The 18,050-nt window shown below is 40.8% G+C and overlaps 2 protein-coding genes across 2 annotated transcripts in view; one reads left to right on the top strand and one right to left on the bottom strand.

The window, feature by feature from the left end:
* Positions 1–18,050, top strand: part of LOC311093954 (uncharacterized protein) — a gene marked incomplete at its 5' end in the record, with an annotated part of 471,534 nt that overhangs the window by 101,383 nt on the left and 352,101 nt on the right. The gene's annotated exons all lie outside the window — the stretch shown is intronic.
* The window catches only part of LOC311093933 (protein NLRC3-like), a 72,975-nt gene that overhangs the window by 7,100 nt on the left and 47,825 nt on the right, over positions 1–18,050 (bottom strand). Inside the window, exon 13 of the mRNA XM_084131610.1 lies at positions 1,718–1,891. Within this exon, the coding sequence (XP_083987736.1) occupies positions 1,718–1,891 (174 nt within the window). The remainder of the gene's footprint in view (positions 1–1,717; positions 1,892–18,050) is intronic.

The following is an 18,050-nucleotide window of genomic DNA, read 5'->3' as shown; positions in this document are numbered from 1 at the left end:
GCAATGCCGTAATTCAGAGCTCTTTAAAGCGCCCTCGCGTCGTACAACACAACGAACGCAATCAAACATTTAAAAAAGCACCACGTTACTGTGCGTTCACACCAAACGCGAATAGCGCGTCAAATTCGCGTGTAGTTGGACGCTTGAATATTTTGAATCCATTCGCGCGTCCAGTGCGAAATTGACGCGCGTCTGAGGTGAAATCCGTCTGTTCGCAAGATGCTGATGTTGATCGAGCATTCATTGAGAGAGTTACTGCATCGGAGCTAAGATCACCCTTCAGATAGTGTGTAAGATGTTTACAATTGCACTTTTCTTATATTTCAGTACTCAAGTATTTGACATTTTGGGAATGTAATAAATATTGACATGACAATCAATTTGAAACCCTTAAAGTTGCATATTTGTTTTCAGAATGGGATTTTACCTGTTAACAGGATTTCCTGTTTTTTTTTTACTTCCTTTTCTGACCTTATACTTACCTCAAGTTACATACTACATGCATACATACGTGCATATCATACTTGCCTGTTGAGAGAAGTTTATTTCAGCATCATATAAAATAAACAATAATGATAACAAAAATATTAAAGCAAACACAGCTCTGGTATCGGAATTGTATCGGTATCGGCCGATATCCAAATTCAGGTATCGGGATCGGATCGGAAGTGAAAAAATGTGGATCGGTGCATCCCTAAAATGTACATTTTATAAGTGTTCACTTTATACAACAGGATAATTCTCATTTGCAGTTTTGTCACATTTACACTATAAGAACTCACACTTCAAAAGTAAACATCTCTGCCTCATAACTTTGGCACTCAGTTCTATGAACTTACTCTGTATTATTGTAATATTAACACACGTGCGCCCTTAAACATGGTCGCAGCCGTAACTGGTCTTATGCTGTACATTCACATTAACTTTTTGCCCTTTAAACACATATAGCTGTTTTCCACACACGCTGAAATAACCCACAAATGCCCCGAAGCCATAAGAAATAAATAAAAAACAATCTGTGGGCATCTGCCGCCATTTTCTCAACTGCGTACCGTCAATTTTAACTGTTTACACACTTGACATGTTTTTATCTTACGGAGCACACTTCACTGGGGATTCATATAAGCTTATAAACATCTGGAGTCACATAAAAGGTGTGTAACTGACCTGGAAATATATTAAATATAACAGAGAAATCAGTGACGCAGGAACACAGTTGCTCATTCTCCATTGACTCGGATTATGAGCTCATCTTGCTCTGCGCATCGCTAAATGTCCCCGTGTGACGCTACTCGCGATTACTGCCATGTGTCCATTTTAGGAAACACATGTCATTGTGTGCTTTTTCCGTACCCTCTCATTAATATTCAATTATATAAATCAAATAAATCAGAATAAAATAAAATACTATTGCAATAGAAGGAAAGGAAACAAAAAGTAATAATCTCAACAAAACTTATTTTGTGAGTGTCACACAAATACCCCAAAATCATCAACATATCTGTGTATGATCACGGCTGTCACATCTTTACATCATCCAGTCATGTTTAATCTATCATTAATATTGTAAAATGATGTCAGGCACATTGGAAAAAATCTAATGAAAATAAAATCAACATTTCCATTAGTAATTTCACAGTAGATTTTTTTTTTGTATGGCAATCATTATTTACCATTAAAATAGAGGACTATGTTGGGACATTTTAAACAATCTTACCCCAGTTTCTCCAGTTTACAGTGAGGATCCTGCAGTAGATCTGAAAGCTGCTCGACTCCAGAATCTCCTACTTTATTCCATGACAGATCCAGTTCTCTCAGGTGTGAGGGGTTTGATCTCAGAGCTGAAGTCAGAGCAGCACAACCTTCATCTGTAACACCACAATCCCACAACCTGTAGAGAACAATGACACTCTTCAGTCTCTCAGTTCAGGAAACACTGATATAAATGATAAGATATATATGAATTTCTCCTCAACAGATTTGTATATGAAAGCAGTTGTCACCTCTTCACATCATCCAATCATGCTTATAACTTTGATGAAAATTCAGATGCTTGTGATTTAGGACAGATTTGACGTACTTTACCTAACCTGAGACTAATCAAAATAAGGTTAAAGGTGTCGAGAAATACACACAGTTTTGGAAAGAATCTAATAAAGATTATTCATCCTTTTCAGTGACTTGATGGTAAACTTTTTTGGTATATTTCTTTTTTGTATATCATTCATTATTCACCACAGAAGATAAACAGACAACGTTGAGAGTATTAATTCATGTTTGATTCAAATTCAGAGTAGTTATTTATTCTTATGGAGCCTGGCTGATTTAGTTTAGGTCTAGTCGTAGTTAAGGATAGCTCTACATTGGTTCATGATTAGTTCATATCTTTGCTAATCATGAGTTCATGTTGAAATAACTATTAATTCAGGTATTAGTATTTGATTATTCATGTGCTGTTATAAGTACACCTAAAATATATATATATATATATGTGAATTTCTCATTTTACAGTTGTTTTGGTACGAAAGCACATGCTAAACTCATAAATATGGACAAATAAAGAAGTGTGAAGTCCATGATTGTGCCTGATGAAGACCTGAGGGTCGAAACGTTGCTTGAATAAATTATTTTAGAGCAGTAATTTTCAGTGTGTGGACTTCACACTTCTTTATTTGTCTATATCATTCAGTTGTCCTGCACCTGCGCCCAATCTGGGTGTTTGGGATGTGCACACCATTTTTGTATTTTAAAACTCATAAATATGATCATGTTTTATCAGTGTAATGATTGTTGTCAGAGTGACTTACTGAACTGATCTGGACTCTTTAACCACAGGCATCAGCTTCTGAAGAACTTCATCTGCTGTATTATTGGCTCCAATAAACTGTTTTAGATTAAAAACATCCATCTTCTGCTCTGATGTCAGCAACACATAAACCAGAGCTGACCACTGTGAAGAGGAGAATTTGGTTTTTCCTATTCCTCCATATTTCAGATAATCTTGGATCTCCTGCATCAGAGAATCATCACCCAGTTCATTCAGACAGTGGAACAGATTGATGGATCTCTCTGGAGAGCGATTCTCCCTGATCTTCTGTTTGATGTACTGAACTGTTTTCTCTTTGTTGTAGGAGCATCTTCCAGTCTGTGTCAGTAGTTCTCGTAAGAGAGTCTGATTGGACTCCAATGAGAGACCCAGAAGGAAACGCATGAAAAGGTCCAGATGTCCATTCTTACTCTGTAAAGCCTCATCCACAGCTCTCTGATGCAGCTCAGATAATGAATGATATTTCTTCTGGTTTAAGATTTTAGAAAAGAAACTTTGTTTGGTTTTGTCAAACACATTTCTGTTCTCATTTGTAAAGTGAATGTGTGCATATAGAGCTGCTAGATGTTCCTGGATGCTCAGATGAACAAAGCAGAAGACTTTCCCCTGATACAAGCCCAACTCCTCTCTGAAGATCTGAGTGCACAATCCTGAGTAAACTGATGCTTCTTCCACATCAATGCCACACTCTCTCAGGTCTTCCTCATAGAAGATCAGGTTGCCTTTCACAAGCTGCTGGAAAGCCAGTTTCCCCAGTTTGAGAATCATGTCTTCATCTTTCACTCTCTTCTCATAGTCCTTCTCATGTTTGATGTTGGTCTGAATGATCAGGAAGTGTGTGTACATCTGAGTGAGAGTCTTGGGAATCTGTCCTCTCTCTGCTTCACTCAACATCTCCTCTAGAACAGTGGCTGAGATCCAGCAGAACACTGGGATGTGGCACATGATGTGGAGGCTCCTCGAGGACTTCAGGTGTGTGATGATTGTATTGGCCAGACTCTGATCACTGATTCTCTTCCTGAAGTATTCCTCCTTCTGTGGCTCATTGAAGCCTCGTACCTCTGTCACTCGATGGACACACTCAGAGGGGACGAGATCCGCTGCTGCTGGTCTGGAGGTGATCCAGATGAGAGCAGAGGGAAGCAGATTCCCCTCAATGAGGTTCATCAGCAGCTCGTCCACTGAGGCTGATTCAGATATATCACACAGTTTCACTGTGCTCTTAAAGTTCAGAGACAGACGACACTCATCTAGACCATCAAAGGTGAACAACACTTTATATTCACCACTGGATATTTCCATTTCTTTAGTTTCCGGGAAAAAGACATGAAGAAGATCTGAAAGACTGAGTGTTTTGTCCTTCATCAAGTTGATCTCTCTGAAAGGAAGTGGAAATATGAGCTGGACGTCCTGATTCTCTTTCCCTTCAGCCCAGTCCACAATGAACTTCTGCACAGAGACTGTTTTCCCAATGCCAGCGACTCCCTTTGTCAGCACAGTTCTGATGGGTTTGTCTTGTCCAGGTAAAGGTCTAAAGATGTCACTGCATTTGATCGGTGTGTCCTCTGTTGCTGCTCTCCTGGATTGTGTCTCGATCTGTCTCACCTCATGCTCATTATTGATCTCTCCACGTTCACTCTCTGTGATGTAGAGCTCTGTGTAGATCTCATTCAGGAGTGTTGGGTTTCCTTGCTTTGCTGTTCCTTCATACAAACACTGAAACTTCTTCAGCAGATCTGATTTGAATCTGCTTTGGACCAGTGAAAGATTGACAGATTACAACATAAAGAGATAAGTTTTAGTAAAATAACTCTCTAATTAAATAATTAGACAATATCACACAAGCAACAGTGCTGTTGGTCTATATATCAGTAAAACTGTTATTTGGCCGTTTGCACAAGCCTCTAGGAATTGGATATTGATATAAATTTAATTATTTGATTCTGTTCTCAATTCAAATAAATCTGGAAATATCTGAGATACATGTACATTTTGTAGGAAAAAAAACCTCTCAACTAATGCAGTAAACTATACAGTGGACCTGCTTCACTTGGATCATTACTATAATATTAAAGGTAAAAATTTGCAACAATGTCCAAATTATTGAATTCAACTGAATTCAGACAGAATAAATCAACATTCAATTTAATCTGAAAATCTGAAGGCTGGTTTAATGAACTCAGATAACCTGCAGCTCCTGAACTTCCTGAAAGAGTTGAGAGGCTCTGATAGTCTTTGAAATACTGATGGTAACAATAATCAACTCTTTTTAATAGAAAAATAAATAACCTGATTCATCATTTTCACACTTTGACGCAAACACATTTTAGTTTGAGTTTCTAATTTTTCTAATTATTTGCAATTATTTAACACATTTTAATTAACAATATAACTGAAACAGATTTAGATATACATTAAATAATGAATACATCCCTAATAGTTTAAGATCATAACTCTCTAGTGTTCTTTCTAGCTTACTAATGAACTACTGTACGACCATTGTATAACTTTTCTGAGTTAAATGTAATGTTATTTGGTTCACAAGCTGTTTTATCTCTCCATGGTTGAAACACATGTCAGTAAGTTGTACCGTATATTTCAACATATATTTTTGTGTTCATGGTTCATTCATGTTTATTTCATGCTATATCTAGCAATAAAAATATGATTGGTTCTTGCTGCCGTTTAAAGGAAGGCTTGATAAAGCGTCTGATAAATAATCTGTCATGCCACATTAAAGAGTGACAAACCGTACGTCTGCATCTGTTCTTGTTAGTCCCTGATTAGTTAATCTTCATCCACCTGTGTCTAGTTACAGTAGTTCCCTCCTTTACCCTGTGTATATATTCTCCCGTTCAGTTTTGTCCTTGGTCGGTTATTGTTCATGTCTATGTTAAAACATGCTATTGCTTGTGTCCATTATCTTTGTTATCGTTAGGAATCGAGCTTCGTCTGTCTGCTTCATCAACCAGTGAGACAGTATTTGTAATTTGAGATTAAAACCCTGTTTTATAAAAAGTAACCAAAGTAACATACTGCGAGTGCGATTACAGAACTTTTAGTGAAGTTTTATTCTCTAATCAACGGAAAAAATAATGGATTAAAAGATCAATCTTGGTAATTCATCTTCAGATTGTTTAAATGAAGAATGCAATGCATCAGAAAATCTATATTTATGACCACCGCTAAAAATCATGCTGATATTCAGACCAACAGCAAGACTGCATGAGTGTTATAGCTCTTTTAGCAATACTTCACTAAACAAGAAGTTAACTTGCGTTAAAAGTGTTGCTAGTTACTATTTACTATTATTAATAATGGATAGTCTGAATACAGTGAGTTACTATCAGGATGAGTCTGTCTAGACAGAAATGTTGTACCTCATTTGAGTTGATTTTGGTCTTCTCTTAGATGTCATGTTGTCCATAGACCGGTCACTCTTCATGGACACACAGCTGGACTCTGGTGCCTGTGATCTCTGCTGGGGGAATCCACTTCAATAGAATACAGACAAGAATATATATAGTTAATTTTACATGGATAGATTGGTTCTCTATATGAGGTTTATCTACATTTATTCATCCATCTGTCTATTCAGGTCTTGCAGTCTCTACTAATGAGCTGATGAGCTGAAACAGGTGTTTTATATGAGGGAGAGTAGTCCTTATGAGGGACCTTGTGTCAAAATGATTTACGACTTTGACCTTTGACCTTTTGGCAGGTTGAACTTCCGGTGACCTTTATGATTGACGGGTTGAACTTCCGGAATGTGGTCATGGGATTAACCTATTGACCCTGCTAGCCTATCGATCATGTTGTTTGACAGTTAGTTTTGAACTATGACCTATCTAGGACTAAATCATAATTTTGACGGGTAGTTTTGTCCTATATTAATAGAACAGATGTTTTTTGCCGTTTGTTTGAACTTTGTCCCAGTTATATCTATGTGTGCGTGTTTGGTTATTGTGCCTGCGCCCCCACCGCAGTGAAAGCGTATGTCACACAAAATAATCTCATCCTTTAAAATAAAACATACATTGAAACCAATTATTTTAGAGAGTTGAAAAGTATGTCCATACCATTGATGTCCACAAAAATAATTAACCTAAAGTTGAAAAACATACCTTTAAAAAGCGTTTAAAAAGCTTACTAAAACCAATTATTTTAGATAAAAATTACATAAACAATGTACTCTTTAAAAGTGTATAATCTAAATCAATTTAAGGTTGAAAAAAACATACCTGTAAAACTGTATAATATAAAATAATTATTTTAGCTGAATAAAATTGTCTTACCTTATTTTAGAGAGAACCTACCAGGGATGAAACGGGCTCGCAGCTCCATCTGTTGGACTCTCTCTGAATCGACGATCATAATGAGACATGGTCAATGTTTTGTTAGGGGTTAAAATGATTTTCAAACTATAATCCAAAATTTTTAAAAGTTGTAATAATGTTTTCAAATGATTAAAAGTGGTGAAAACAAAAATACTCCTTTCCTGAATGAGCTTACCCGTGTCTCAAAACATAAGGGAGCCGCGCGCGTGTCTCTGTCCGTGTGTGTGTGTGTGTGTGTGTCAGCAGCAAGAGGAGGGGGCCGCGCGCGTCTGTGGCTGTCTATGCGCGCGCTCTCTCTGTCTGACATCCCCCTCCTTTGCACCTCTCAGTATAGTGAAACTGTGAAGTCTATCTCGCACTAACAAAAGTTGAAAAACATTCTATTCTTTTAAAGGGTTATAAATGAAATGGTTATAAGAAATATACTGCAAGCAATTGTTTCAGATAAACAAAATCCATTCTACATTTTTTAGAGAGCTGAAGGCGGTGTTTTCACATCACCTTTGTGACCTGCGGCGCTCCAAATCAGTCCTTATGTGTGTGTGTGCGTGCGAATGGGTCTTGTAAATTAACGTGCCGCCGTTCACTCTCGTCTGAATTTACTTCAAATAATAATATCTTTCAAAGATGTTGTTAATTAAAACCATCATATCTTATAAAGGAGTAGCATGTTTTTGACAGTTTTCGGACGGTTCTATCTATGAATTACGCTTGGTCCGCGTCTAGCATATCTTCTGCCCCCGAATTTACGGTGACACCTGTGACCCTGGTCCATTTCCACGAATTTTACAGGTCCATTCATAGAACAAGGATGACACCTAGTGGTCACTCAACACTGATTTCCTTCATATACTCGCCTTTATAAATACATTTTGATAAGCTCAAACCATCACTTGCACCAAAACTTTGGAGGCTCTCCAAGAGAATCACTTGGCCCAAACATTTTCGCAGACAATGGAGAAACGTGAGTATTTTCTCATTTCATGCTATGCTGTTTTATTTTACCCCGCTGTTAGTGATTTTTAAATACTATAAATTGATCCAAACTATGTTATGCTATTTTTACAGTCTATGACGTTATGCTGTCTTTAAGCCATATTATAATTCAATGCTGTTTCATCTTCAGTAATTGTTGATTCATATAATTATGCTATGTTTTAACTGTTGATAGAGATTGTTTTAACAGATTGGTTAAAAGTATGCTATATGTTGTTTTAAACCATAATTAATTACTGTAATATGTTGTTTTAAACAATATTATAATTTATTACTGTAATAAAAACACGCATTGGTATTTTATCCGCTGTTATAGTTTTTAATACTATATTCATTTATCATAAAATTATGATTATGCTATGTCGTCTTTAAACCCGTGACAAGCATGCTTTGGTTATTTTATCTGTTGATAGAGATATTCATTTATCACCAATTATGATTATAGCACGATGTTTTATTTTTTTGTCTTAATTTCGGCTCAAAACTGTTTTGTATGAAAAAAGACTTTTATTATGAAAACACGTGTCATCATGTTGTTACTTACGACTTAGCTTTTAGCTGCTAACAATGCTACAATTCAGTTTGCTATGTATATGTTTGCAGAAAAACAATTCTGATCCTATTAAATCGATGTTTTGCCATCGCGTTATACGTCCTTCATGTATGAACACAACATCGAGGGCTGTTAGCGCTCCCGATGAGCAATGTCCATTCTAGCTTAGCACCACGTGCTCTTAAGTCGTGTATCGAACTAGTTTCCCCAACGCATCTGATTCACAAGACAGATCGATTTGTTTTGATATAATTTGGTAGAATATTTTAAAACATAAAAGTTTGTTTCAGTCACTTTCTTAAACACACATGTTATGGATGCACAAGCCAACTAGCTCTCCGGCGCCACCAGATGGCCCGGAGTCTAAACTACGCCTGTTATACTGAAATTGAGCCCCTACAGGTTCGGAGTAGATATGACAGGCTGATATAGTGAAATTGCCTCCTCTGCCGTTGTTTAATGGTATGACACCCTGTTACAGTGCAAAATGCGCCCTCTGTCTATCTGGAGTATGTATGACATCCGTTTGATTCAAAATACTGCCCCTATCGGCCTGTATGTATTAGGATTCATGTTTCAATGTAAAAATAGCTGGCTGTTTGGTCTAAAAACCATTTAAAATGTGATTTATATTTGTAATTTTTAATTATTTGATTTTTGATGTTATTAATTATTTTCTATTTGTTATAAAACACTGATATATTTTATAAATCCATCTGTTTTATTCCAGGTTCAAATATTGAGCAGCAAGCTTTTGACGCTATTAATATTTGTAAGTACGTATTAACTATTCTTTTTATAAATTAAAATGAACTTATTTTAATTTTGTCTTTTTATAAATTGAAAGCATTTTTAATTGTTTGTATTTTTTAATTCACAGTGGTCGCTCGGGCTGTTGATCCAGACAGCGCCGCCAATGGTAAAACAAGATATGAGTAATCAAAATTTTAGATTTCTTTTATGAGAAATCAAATTTTTAGATTTCATACAATTTATCGCCCAACCAGGCTTCCCGACAGTTATCGATCTCACGCAAGATGGCAATGTAACAGCCAGGCCCGCCACACCCACTCCGGCGCATGTCGAGAATCCAATAGGGTCCAACGACGAACCACTTCCTGGACCCAGCGGCGAACCAGCAAGAAAGAAGACTAGAAAAACGAATCGTCCCACCTCGCCGGTCAGTCGTCGCCCGAGCGGGCAACCACTTCCCGGACCTAGCGACGAACCACCAAGAAAGACTTATCGTTTTACAGCCGTGGTGCGACCTGAACCCACCGGGGAACTACCAAGAAAGACTTATCGTTTTTCCCCGGCGATCAGTCCTGAGAGCTCTCCAGAAAGGAAAACTCTTTGTCCGACACCGCCAAACAGTCCCTCGACCAGTCCTGAGACCGCCTTCTTTCATGGTAAGACCTTCTACATTATTTGCATTTAAACTCCGCGGAGTCACGCCATTAAGATTTTTTTTATTTGTTACACACAGCTGACTCGAGTAGAAACCATAAGGATGACGTGACTACCTGGGGTACGTCTCAACTCGATGCTTGGGACCTGGGTTCTTGGACGAGCGAGCCTGGCGAGGTGTCAACCACCAACGCGGGTCAAACACCCTATCCTTCTTGCTCACCGTCGTCGGAAGAAGTAGAAGTGGAAGAAGTGCCGGAGCCTCAGTCGGCTGATGAACCATTCGTTGATGCGCCTCTGACACATAGGCTCATTAATTCGATAGAATCATTAGGTCAAGAGTTTCGCGACGCTCAGGTTGACATAAACAACAAGTACATCGAACTTCGAGACGTACAAGATGATATTAACAACAAATTGATTGAGTCTCGTGACAGACAAATCGAAACCCATAGCAGATTAGACGCATTGCGTGGTGAGCTCCGTGCCAATCACCTCGAGACACGTAGCCGATTCGATGCGCAGGATCGCTTTATTCAGGATCTGGCCAATGAAATATTCCGTCGCGTCAATGCTATGAGATCAACGACTGAACAGCGGTTTGATAGAAATGATCGTATGTTGAGCCAATACCAACGAGAATTGGTGCTCATTTTGCATCACCTTATTCTCACCATCATAGATGAGACGACGGAGTCAAATTGAATATAGATCTATTCCTAGTAATTCTTATATTGCACGTTTGTAATATTCCATCTATACTTTGTTTACATATAATCTGATATTTCATTTATACTCTGATTGTGTAATATTTCATTTATACTTTGTTTACATATATGCTTTTTATACTATATGAAATTTGCAATAGTTCATTTATACTTTGTTTACATATAATCTGATATTTCATGAATGTTTGTATACTCTGATTTTGTAATAGTTCATATATGCTTTTTTATACTATATGAAATTTGTATGCTTGTTTTAACTCTATGATTTTGTAATAGTACGTGTTTTGCTCTGAAATCTAAAAATGGACGGGTCAGACGACGCAGACTTATGCCAATCAGACCAATCCTCCACAGAACTGTCACCGGACGAGATTGAAATGCTAAGTATACTGCCCGATTCTTTAGAACAGTATTTGTTTAATCTAGAATCCCCTGCTATGTTGGATCTTTTTGAATTAGCTGTAAATCCAAATATGAATTTGTTTGATCCTCTGCTAAGCCTAGACAACGACCCCGTTGTACAACATGGCGGTGTTTTAAACAACCCACCATCTACCGACCCTGACAACACAGAGCACCCTGCCGGTAATGATACTTCGCCACCGTCCGCATCAGGTAATGTTGACCCTACTACACAGGCTCGATTAAGCCGTACAGACATTGACAGGTTGATTCGCGAGGGTGGGGACGTTAACGGATATCATGTTTTACCACGACCTCGTTTCAATAGTGTGACGTTGAGAAGGACTACGAATCTGAGAGAGATTAACTCTACAGATTTGGCCCGTTATCATACCCGCTTACACGACATGCTTACCGGAATTGTGAATTTCGCTAGGCAATTTGACCATGCACCGGTGATCAATATCACATTGACGGCTCCCAGCCTCCAAACGCCCGTCAGCGGTATTTTAATCCCCGGTAATAATTACGACGTGGATGGGTTTATGGATCAAATCGAAAAAGTTGTACAGAGCAACGACCGATTACTATCTGACCAAACCGTAGAATTTGAAGCTTCCCTAGCCATGAACAGACAAGGAGGGGGGCGGCGAAAAATCACGGACCTCGCTGTTGATGAGGTGATCAAAAGAAAAAAGACGAGTTTATTTTGCCCCACCAATATTTCAAATAATTTGTGCTTCTCCATCTGTCTAGCCCGTTTCCTCAACCCCCAACACCCCGAGAGCGAGTTAGAAAAACTGGCTACCGTCATCCAAAACAGCGTCGGCTTCTCAATCCAAGACCGAATCGGTCTCGGCGACATAGCCTCGTTTGAACGAGCGCTAGACATTAAAATCGTCGTATTTCACAGATCTAACGCCTTGGTCTTAGAAACCTACAAAAACTCTGACGAACCCCACCCAAAAACGGTCTTCCTGTATCTCCACAACGACCACTACTACATGATAACGAGTTTGACGGCATTCATCGGTTCGGATTACGTCTGTCCATTTTGCTACAAATCTTACACCAACCGCAGACACCATCGTTGTAAGCACGCCTGCAACATCTGTTTCGATGCGGAATGTTACAGGTTCCCTGTAAGAATCATACATTGCCCCGATTGCTTGAGGTACTGTAAATCGGCTTATTGTTTCGAAATGCATAAAAAAAACCCACCTCCCGGTCAGGAATACCCCGTCTGTGATATGATCAAATACTGCAAACTATGTAACAGACGTTACGACGTTAAACCGGGCAAGAAAACCAAACACATCTGCGCCCCAGACAAGTGCGTGCATTGCCGCGAACATCTGCCGAACGATGGTGAGCATCAATGCTTCATACAACCTCTAGAGCCTAAAGAACCCTGTGAGAAATACATCTTCTACGATTTCGAAACGCGTTACGAAAACGGTAGACACGTGGCTAATTTTGTTTGCGCCATCACATTCAAAGGCAAGAAATTTACTGCTAGCGGTACCGGCTGCATCGCTAAGCTAATCAACCACTTCAGACAACCCCGATACACAGGCTACTGCTTCATCGCTCATTACGCCTCCAGATTCGACGCCTTTCTAATCCTCGAGTATTTTTGCAAATCAGGGATCGCGATTGAGGTCATAATGCAAGGGTGCAAATTACTCTTGATGTACGATGATGCTTTTTCCCAACGATACATCGATAGCTACTCATTTTTCCCATTCGCTCTCGCCAAAATGCCCGCGGCGTTAGACTTGACGACGACTGAAAAAGGCTACTTCCCCCATCTTTTCAACAGGGTGGAAAATGAGAACTATTTTGGGCCATACCCCGACAAAAAGTTCTACAACTACGAGAACATGTCGGATAAAGACCGAGAAAAGTTTGATGCGTGGTACAGCACAGTGAAGGGGAAGTTCTTTAACTTCAAGAAAGAACTGTACGCCTACGGCGTTAACGACGTTGTGTTGTTGCGCGAAGGATGCATGAAGTACAGGGCGTCATTCCTACACTGCACCAAACTCGACCCTTTTGGGTTCACGACGCTGGCCAGCTGCGCGATGGGGGTCTTCAAAACACATTATCTCGACAGAAACACGCTCGCCCTCACGCATAACAAAGCGTACGTCCATCAAAATAAGTCCTACTCCAGCGGTTCGATCGAATGGCTAGAGTATATAAAAAAGACTCGAAACGTGGACCTTCACCACGCCGTAAACCACGGCGAAGTATCGATCGGTAAGTACTTTTTAGACGGCTACTACGAGCAGGACGGCGTCAGGCATGGCTTAGAATACGCAGGGTGCATCTTCCACGGGCACTGCTGTCGCTTTGAACCCAATCAGGCGCACCCCCTGTCAGGAGTACCCTACGGGGTTCTCAGGAACCAATTTGACGACAAATTGGAAATTCTCCGGAACGCGTACGGTTTGCAAATCGAGGTTCTGTGGGAATGCGAATGGAACCGCATGAAAAAGACCGATCCCTCCGTGATAGAATTTATGGCCGATTATTCTGCCCCAGAGAGATTGAATCCTCGCGATGCGCTTTACGGAGGCCGAACGAACGCCTATAAACTATACCACAAGGTGAGCGGCGATGAGAAAATAAGGTATCTGGATTTCACCAGTCTCTATCCTTTCTGCCAAGCCAGGAAAACATATCCGATCGAACACCCCCAAATCATTTTCGCAGATTTTGAACCGATTGAAAACTATTACGGACTTATCAAAGCCACCGTGTACCCTCCCCGCAACTTACTGCACCCGGTTCTCCCTTACAGATGCCAAGGAAAACTCATGTTTCCGCTATGTAGAACCTGCGCCCAGGACCAAAACCAGACCTCGGGCTGTACCCACACGGACCAGGAAAGATCGCTCTCGGGCTGTTGGGTCAGTATCGAGCTTTTAAAAGCCGTCGAGAAGGGCTATGTGGTAGCCAAGATAGACGAGGTTTGGCATTTTCCACAACGGTCAGACACGTTGTTTGCCGAATACGTAAAAACCTTCTTGCGTTTGAAACAACAAGCGTCTGGGTACCCTTCGAACGTCGTCACGGATGCAGAGAAAGAGGCTTACATCCGTGACTATTTTGAAAAAGAGGGTATTGAACTCGATCCGGAAAAGATCAAGTACAATGCAGCCCAAAGGGCAATCACAAAATTAATTCTGAATAGTTTGTGGGGGCGCTTCTCTTTAAGACAGAACTTACCTCAAACGATTCTGGTGAGCGAGCCCGAAGATTTCACCAGGATTGTTTTTGGCAATACCGACACGTTGACCTATTTCTCATTCGTCTCAGACGACGTAGCTCTCGTCCAGCATAAACCCGACAAAGACGATGTTTGCAAGGCTCGCGACGTCAATGTTTTTGTAGGCGCTTTCACTACAGCGCACGCCCGACTGGAATTGTACGAATTGATGGACAGACTCGGCGACCGACTGCTATACTCTGACACAGACAGCGTCGTATTTGTGTCTAGGGACGGCGACTGGGAGCCTCCTCTGGGCGACCATTTAGGGGAGCTGACTAGCGAAGTAGCCCCCGATGATTATATAACGACCTTCTGCGCGAGCGGTCCCAAATCGTATGGATTTGAGACGGCCAAAGGTCAAGTTTCGATGAAAGCTAAAGGTATAACTCTCAATGCTAAAAATTCCCGAGCTATCTGTCTCAAATCCCTGATTGGTCTGGTTGACAGCTATGTGACGTCGCATGATAGATCCAAATACATCCTGACTCAGACAGAAGACATTGTTCGAGATAAAAAGACTCTCACATTACACAACAAATCAGTCGTTAGAAGGTTTAAGGTCGTCTACAATAAACGTCGGCTTTTAAGCGATTACAGCACGCTTCCTTATGGCTACTGATCAGATGATGCACAGAGGGTCTCAGGATGTGTCCGATTTTGATTTCAGACTTCAACACCCTTTCAGCTGTGTCCTATCCGGGCCCTCGAATAGTGGCAAGTCTTATTTTGTAAAACTTTTGTTGGAAAAAGGTTTGAATATCATTTCCAAGAAAATTGAAAACATTGTTTGGTTGTATGATTGTTGGCAAACTTTGTACGATGATTTACTTCAATTGTATGACATTAAATTTATACAAGGAATACCCCAGAGTCTGAATGATGATGATTTACTGCCTGTTACCACCGCTAATCTTCTCGTGGTGGACGACCTCATGGAGCAAGCTAGCGCTAACGTTGAACTGCAGCGGGTGTTCACGCAATACTGCCACCACAGGAATCTCAGCTCTATTTACATAGTGCAAAATTTATTTGCACAGGGAAAGTCCAGCCGAACCATCAGTTTAAACGCCAATTATATGATCCTGTTTAAAAATCCTCGGGACGTCCATCAAGTGGCGATGCTAGGCCGTCAAATGTACCCCGGAAACACAAAATACTTTATGGAGTGTTATCACGACGCGGTCGACCGACCTTTCGGCTATCTCATGATAGACTATAAAGCAAAAACTCCGGAGCAGTACCGTCTCAGAACAGGATTGCTTTCGGAGCGTCAAGTGGTTTATATCCCAAAAAAAAGAAGAGCGTGATAACCATGTCCGCCAGACTTTGTAAGCATCTGCCGGTGTTAAAACTGCTACATAAAGCCACTCCTAAACAACGACGCCTTATTTTACAATCGGCGTCCGACGAATTCATTTTAGCGCTCTGCGAACTGGCTCTAAACATCCTCTATGGTGTCATTCCGGTCAACAGGCAACAGTATCAAAAACTGAAAAAGAGAAAAACGGATATTAAATTTGTAGCCAATAAAAAAATTGGCATAGCGGCCAAGAAACGAGTCTTCAACCAGAAGGGAGGGTTCCTATTGCCGCTCCTAAGCGTAGCCTTGCCGTTTCTCACGAACTTGATAGCAAATCGCTAGGATGGAGTATGCCGAGAAGATGTATTTAGTCCCTCACCATCAGCTGGACAAGCTCAAGAGTGAAAATGCTCGCGAGAACATTCAACAGACCGTGGAGAACGATTTGGACGCCGCCATAAGAAATATTTTACGCCGCACCGATTTGAATCCTTACGAAAAAGTCAAACTTTACACCCATACCCTGAGCAGGTTTTTGACCATCGTTAAACAAGGGGATCGTGAGAGCGGTGTTTTAACGCTTTCGTTACCCGATCTTGATCCCGGTCATAAAGACGAATCATCGACTGGTGCTAACGTTGAAGACGGTAAAGCTGACGGGGCTGTCGTCGACGAAGTTCTGAAGAATGTGCCATCGAGAAGTGTGAAAAACAGCAGATACATATTAGACAAGATGTCTAAAGCTAAAGGACTGAGCTCGTGGAACGAATCCGGGGAGTTTGTGTTCAGGGGTAAAGCCGTACAAGGTTCGCACATGCTCGATTTGTTAAAAAATGTTACGGCCCCGCAAAAGGTCAGGGATGACCGGAGACCTCTAGGATGGTCCGAGTTTCTACGGGCCTTTGCCGAATTAAACATTCCTTTTTCTATGGTGCCCAATCAACAGGTCAGACGCACGATTAACTCTCTAAAGAGTAAACCTCTAGAACCTTTTAAAAAAAAGACGCAGAGATATTCGCCTCGTCTGGCTCCAGATTTCGGAAACTCGCCTCTAAAGAGTAAACCTTTAGAGCCGCCATCACCACCTGCTAGACCTTATAAAAAAAAGGCGCAGAGATATTCGCCCCGCCTGGCTCCAGATTTCGGAAACTCGCCTCTCACCACATCAACGCCTGTTAGACCTTATAAAAAAAAGGCGAGGAGATATTCGCCTCGCTTGGCTCCAGATTTCGGAGACTCGCCGGCTATCGGCCGAGGGCGATGGTTGGAAATGTAACGATGTTGTGTGAGCATTAAATAAAAGACGATGAGAAATATAATGGTTTAAGCTTTTTATTTATACATCAAACACGTCTGCACGCAATGAATGCAGGATAACATTTTATCATTACAAACATGCGGTCTCAATCTCTTCACAAAGAGGGACACCATTTTATCATTTTTAACATAATCATCGGTGTATAGTTTCATCACATGGTTATAGTCGCGACCTCTGGCTAAATGATATAGAAAAAACACACAGTGCTGTCCGCAGGTATCCGATGAATAATCCTGGACGCGTCTGTCGGAATATAATACGTCGACGTCGTTGACGGCCAGAAAGTTATTGATGCTGATTGGAAAGCGGGGGCTGTTGGGAGGATTGCCAAAGCTGTCGAAAAAACAGGCGGTCCCCTCTCTGGCTAAATAAACGGCGACCCAATGCTCACCCGGCAATTGAGCCGGGTCGGTATTAATGATCCCCATCGACGGTAAGATCCTCAGAGGTTTTTTGGGTAGTTGATCGCTCGGTAGAACCCCGAGAAAATGAGCCCTGCATGCTATTTTATCCACGATAGCTGTGAGTTGTAGCGTGTTCATCTCTCAGTAGTGATCAATCAGTACCTGTCTGCGGTTAGACACTTCAATGAGGCTGTCGAATACTGCGTAAATTATTAAATTAATGGTATTCGGCAGAGCTTGTCTGAAACGAGCTTCGACTCTGATGTTCCCGGACTTGATCAGGGAAATGTGCTGGCCACAATCCTCATCAGGGGAGAGGTTAAACGCGTAGAGCGTGTATCCGTTCAGGAAATCATTCCTGCCGATACAGAGCGGTTGATCTTTAAGGTGTCTCCCGGTCGTCATCGCCAGCTGATAATATTCACGTACTGCCAAACCGGCATCGAAATTAGGTTGTAGAGGCTTGGCGGGGAATTGTTGACCGTCTACGTAGACTGCTAG

This window comes from Abramis brama (genome assembly GCF_963993115.1).
Source record: "Abramis brama genome assembly, chromosome: 12".
NCBI classification, from domain to species: domain Eukaryota; kingdom Metazoa; phylum Chordata; class Actinopteri; order Cypriniformes; family Leuciscidae; genus Abramis; species Abramis brama.
Note: the sequence above shows the minus strand (reverse complement) of the source record. Positions and strands in the feature narration are given on the sequence as shown.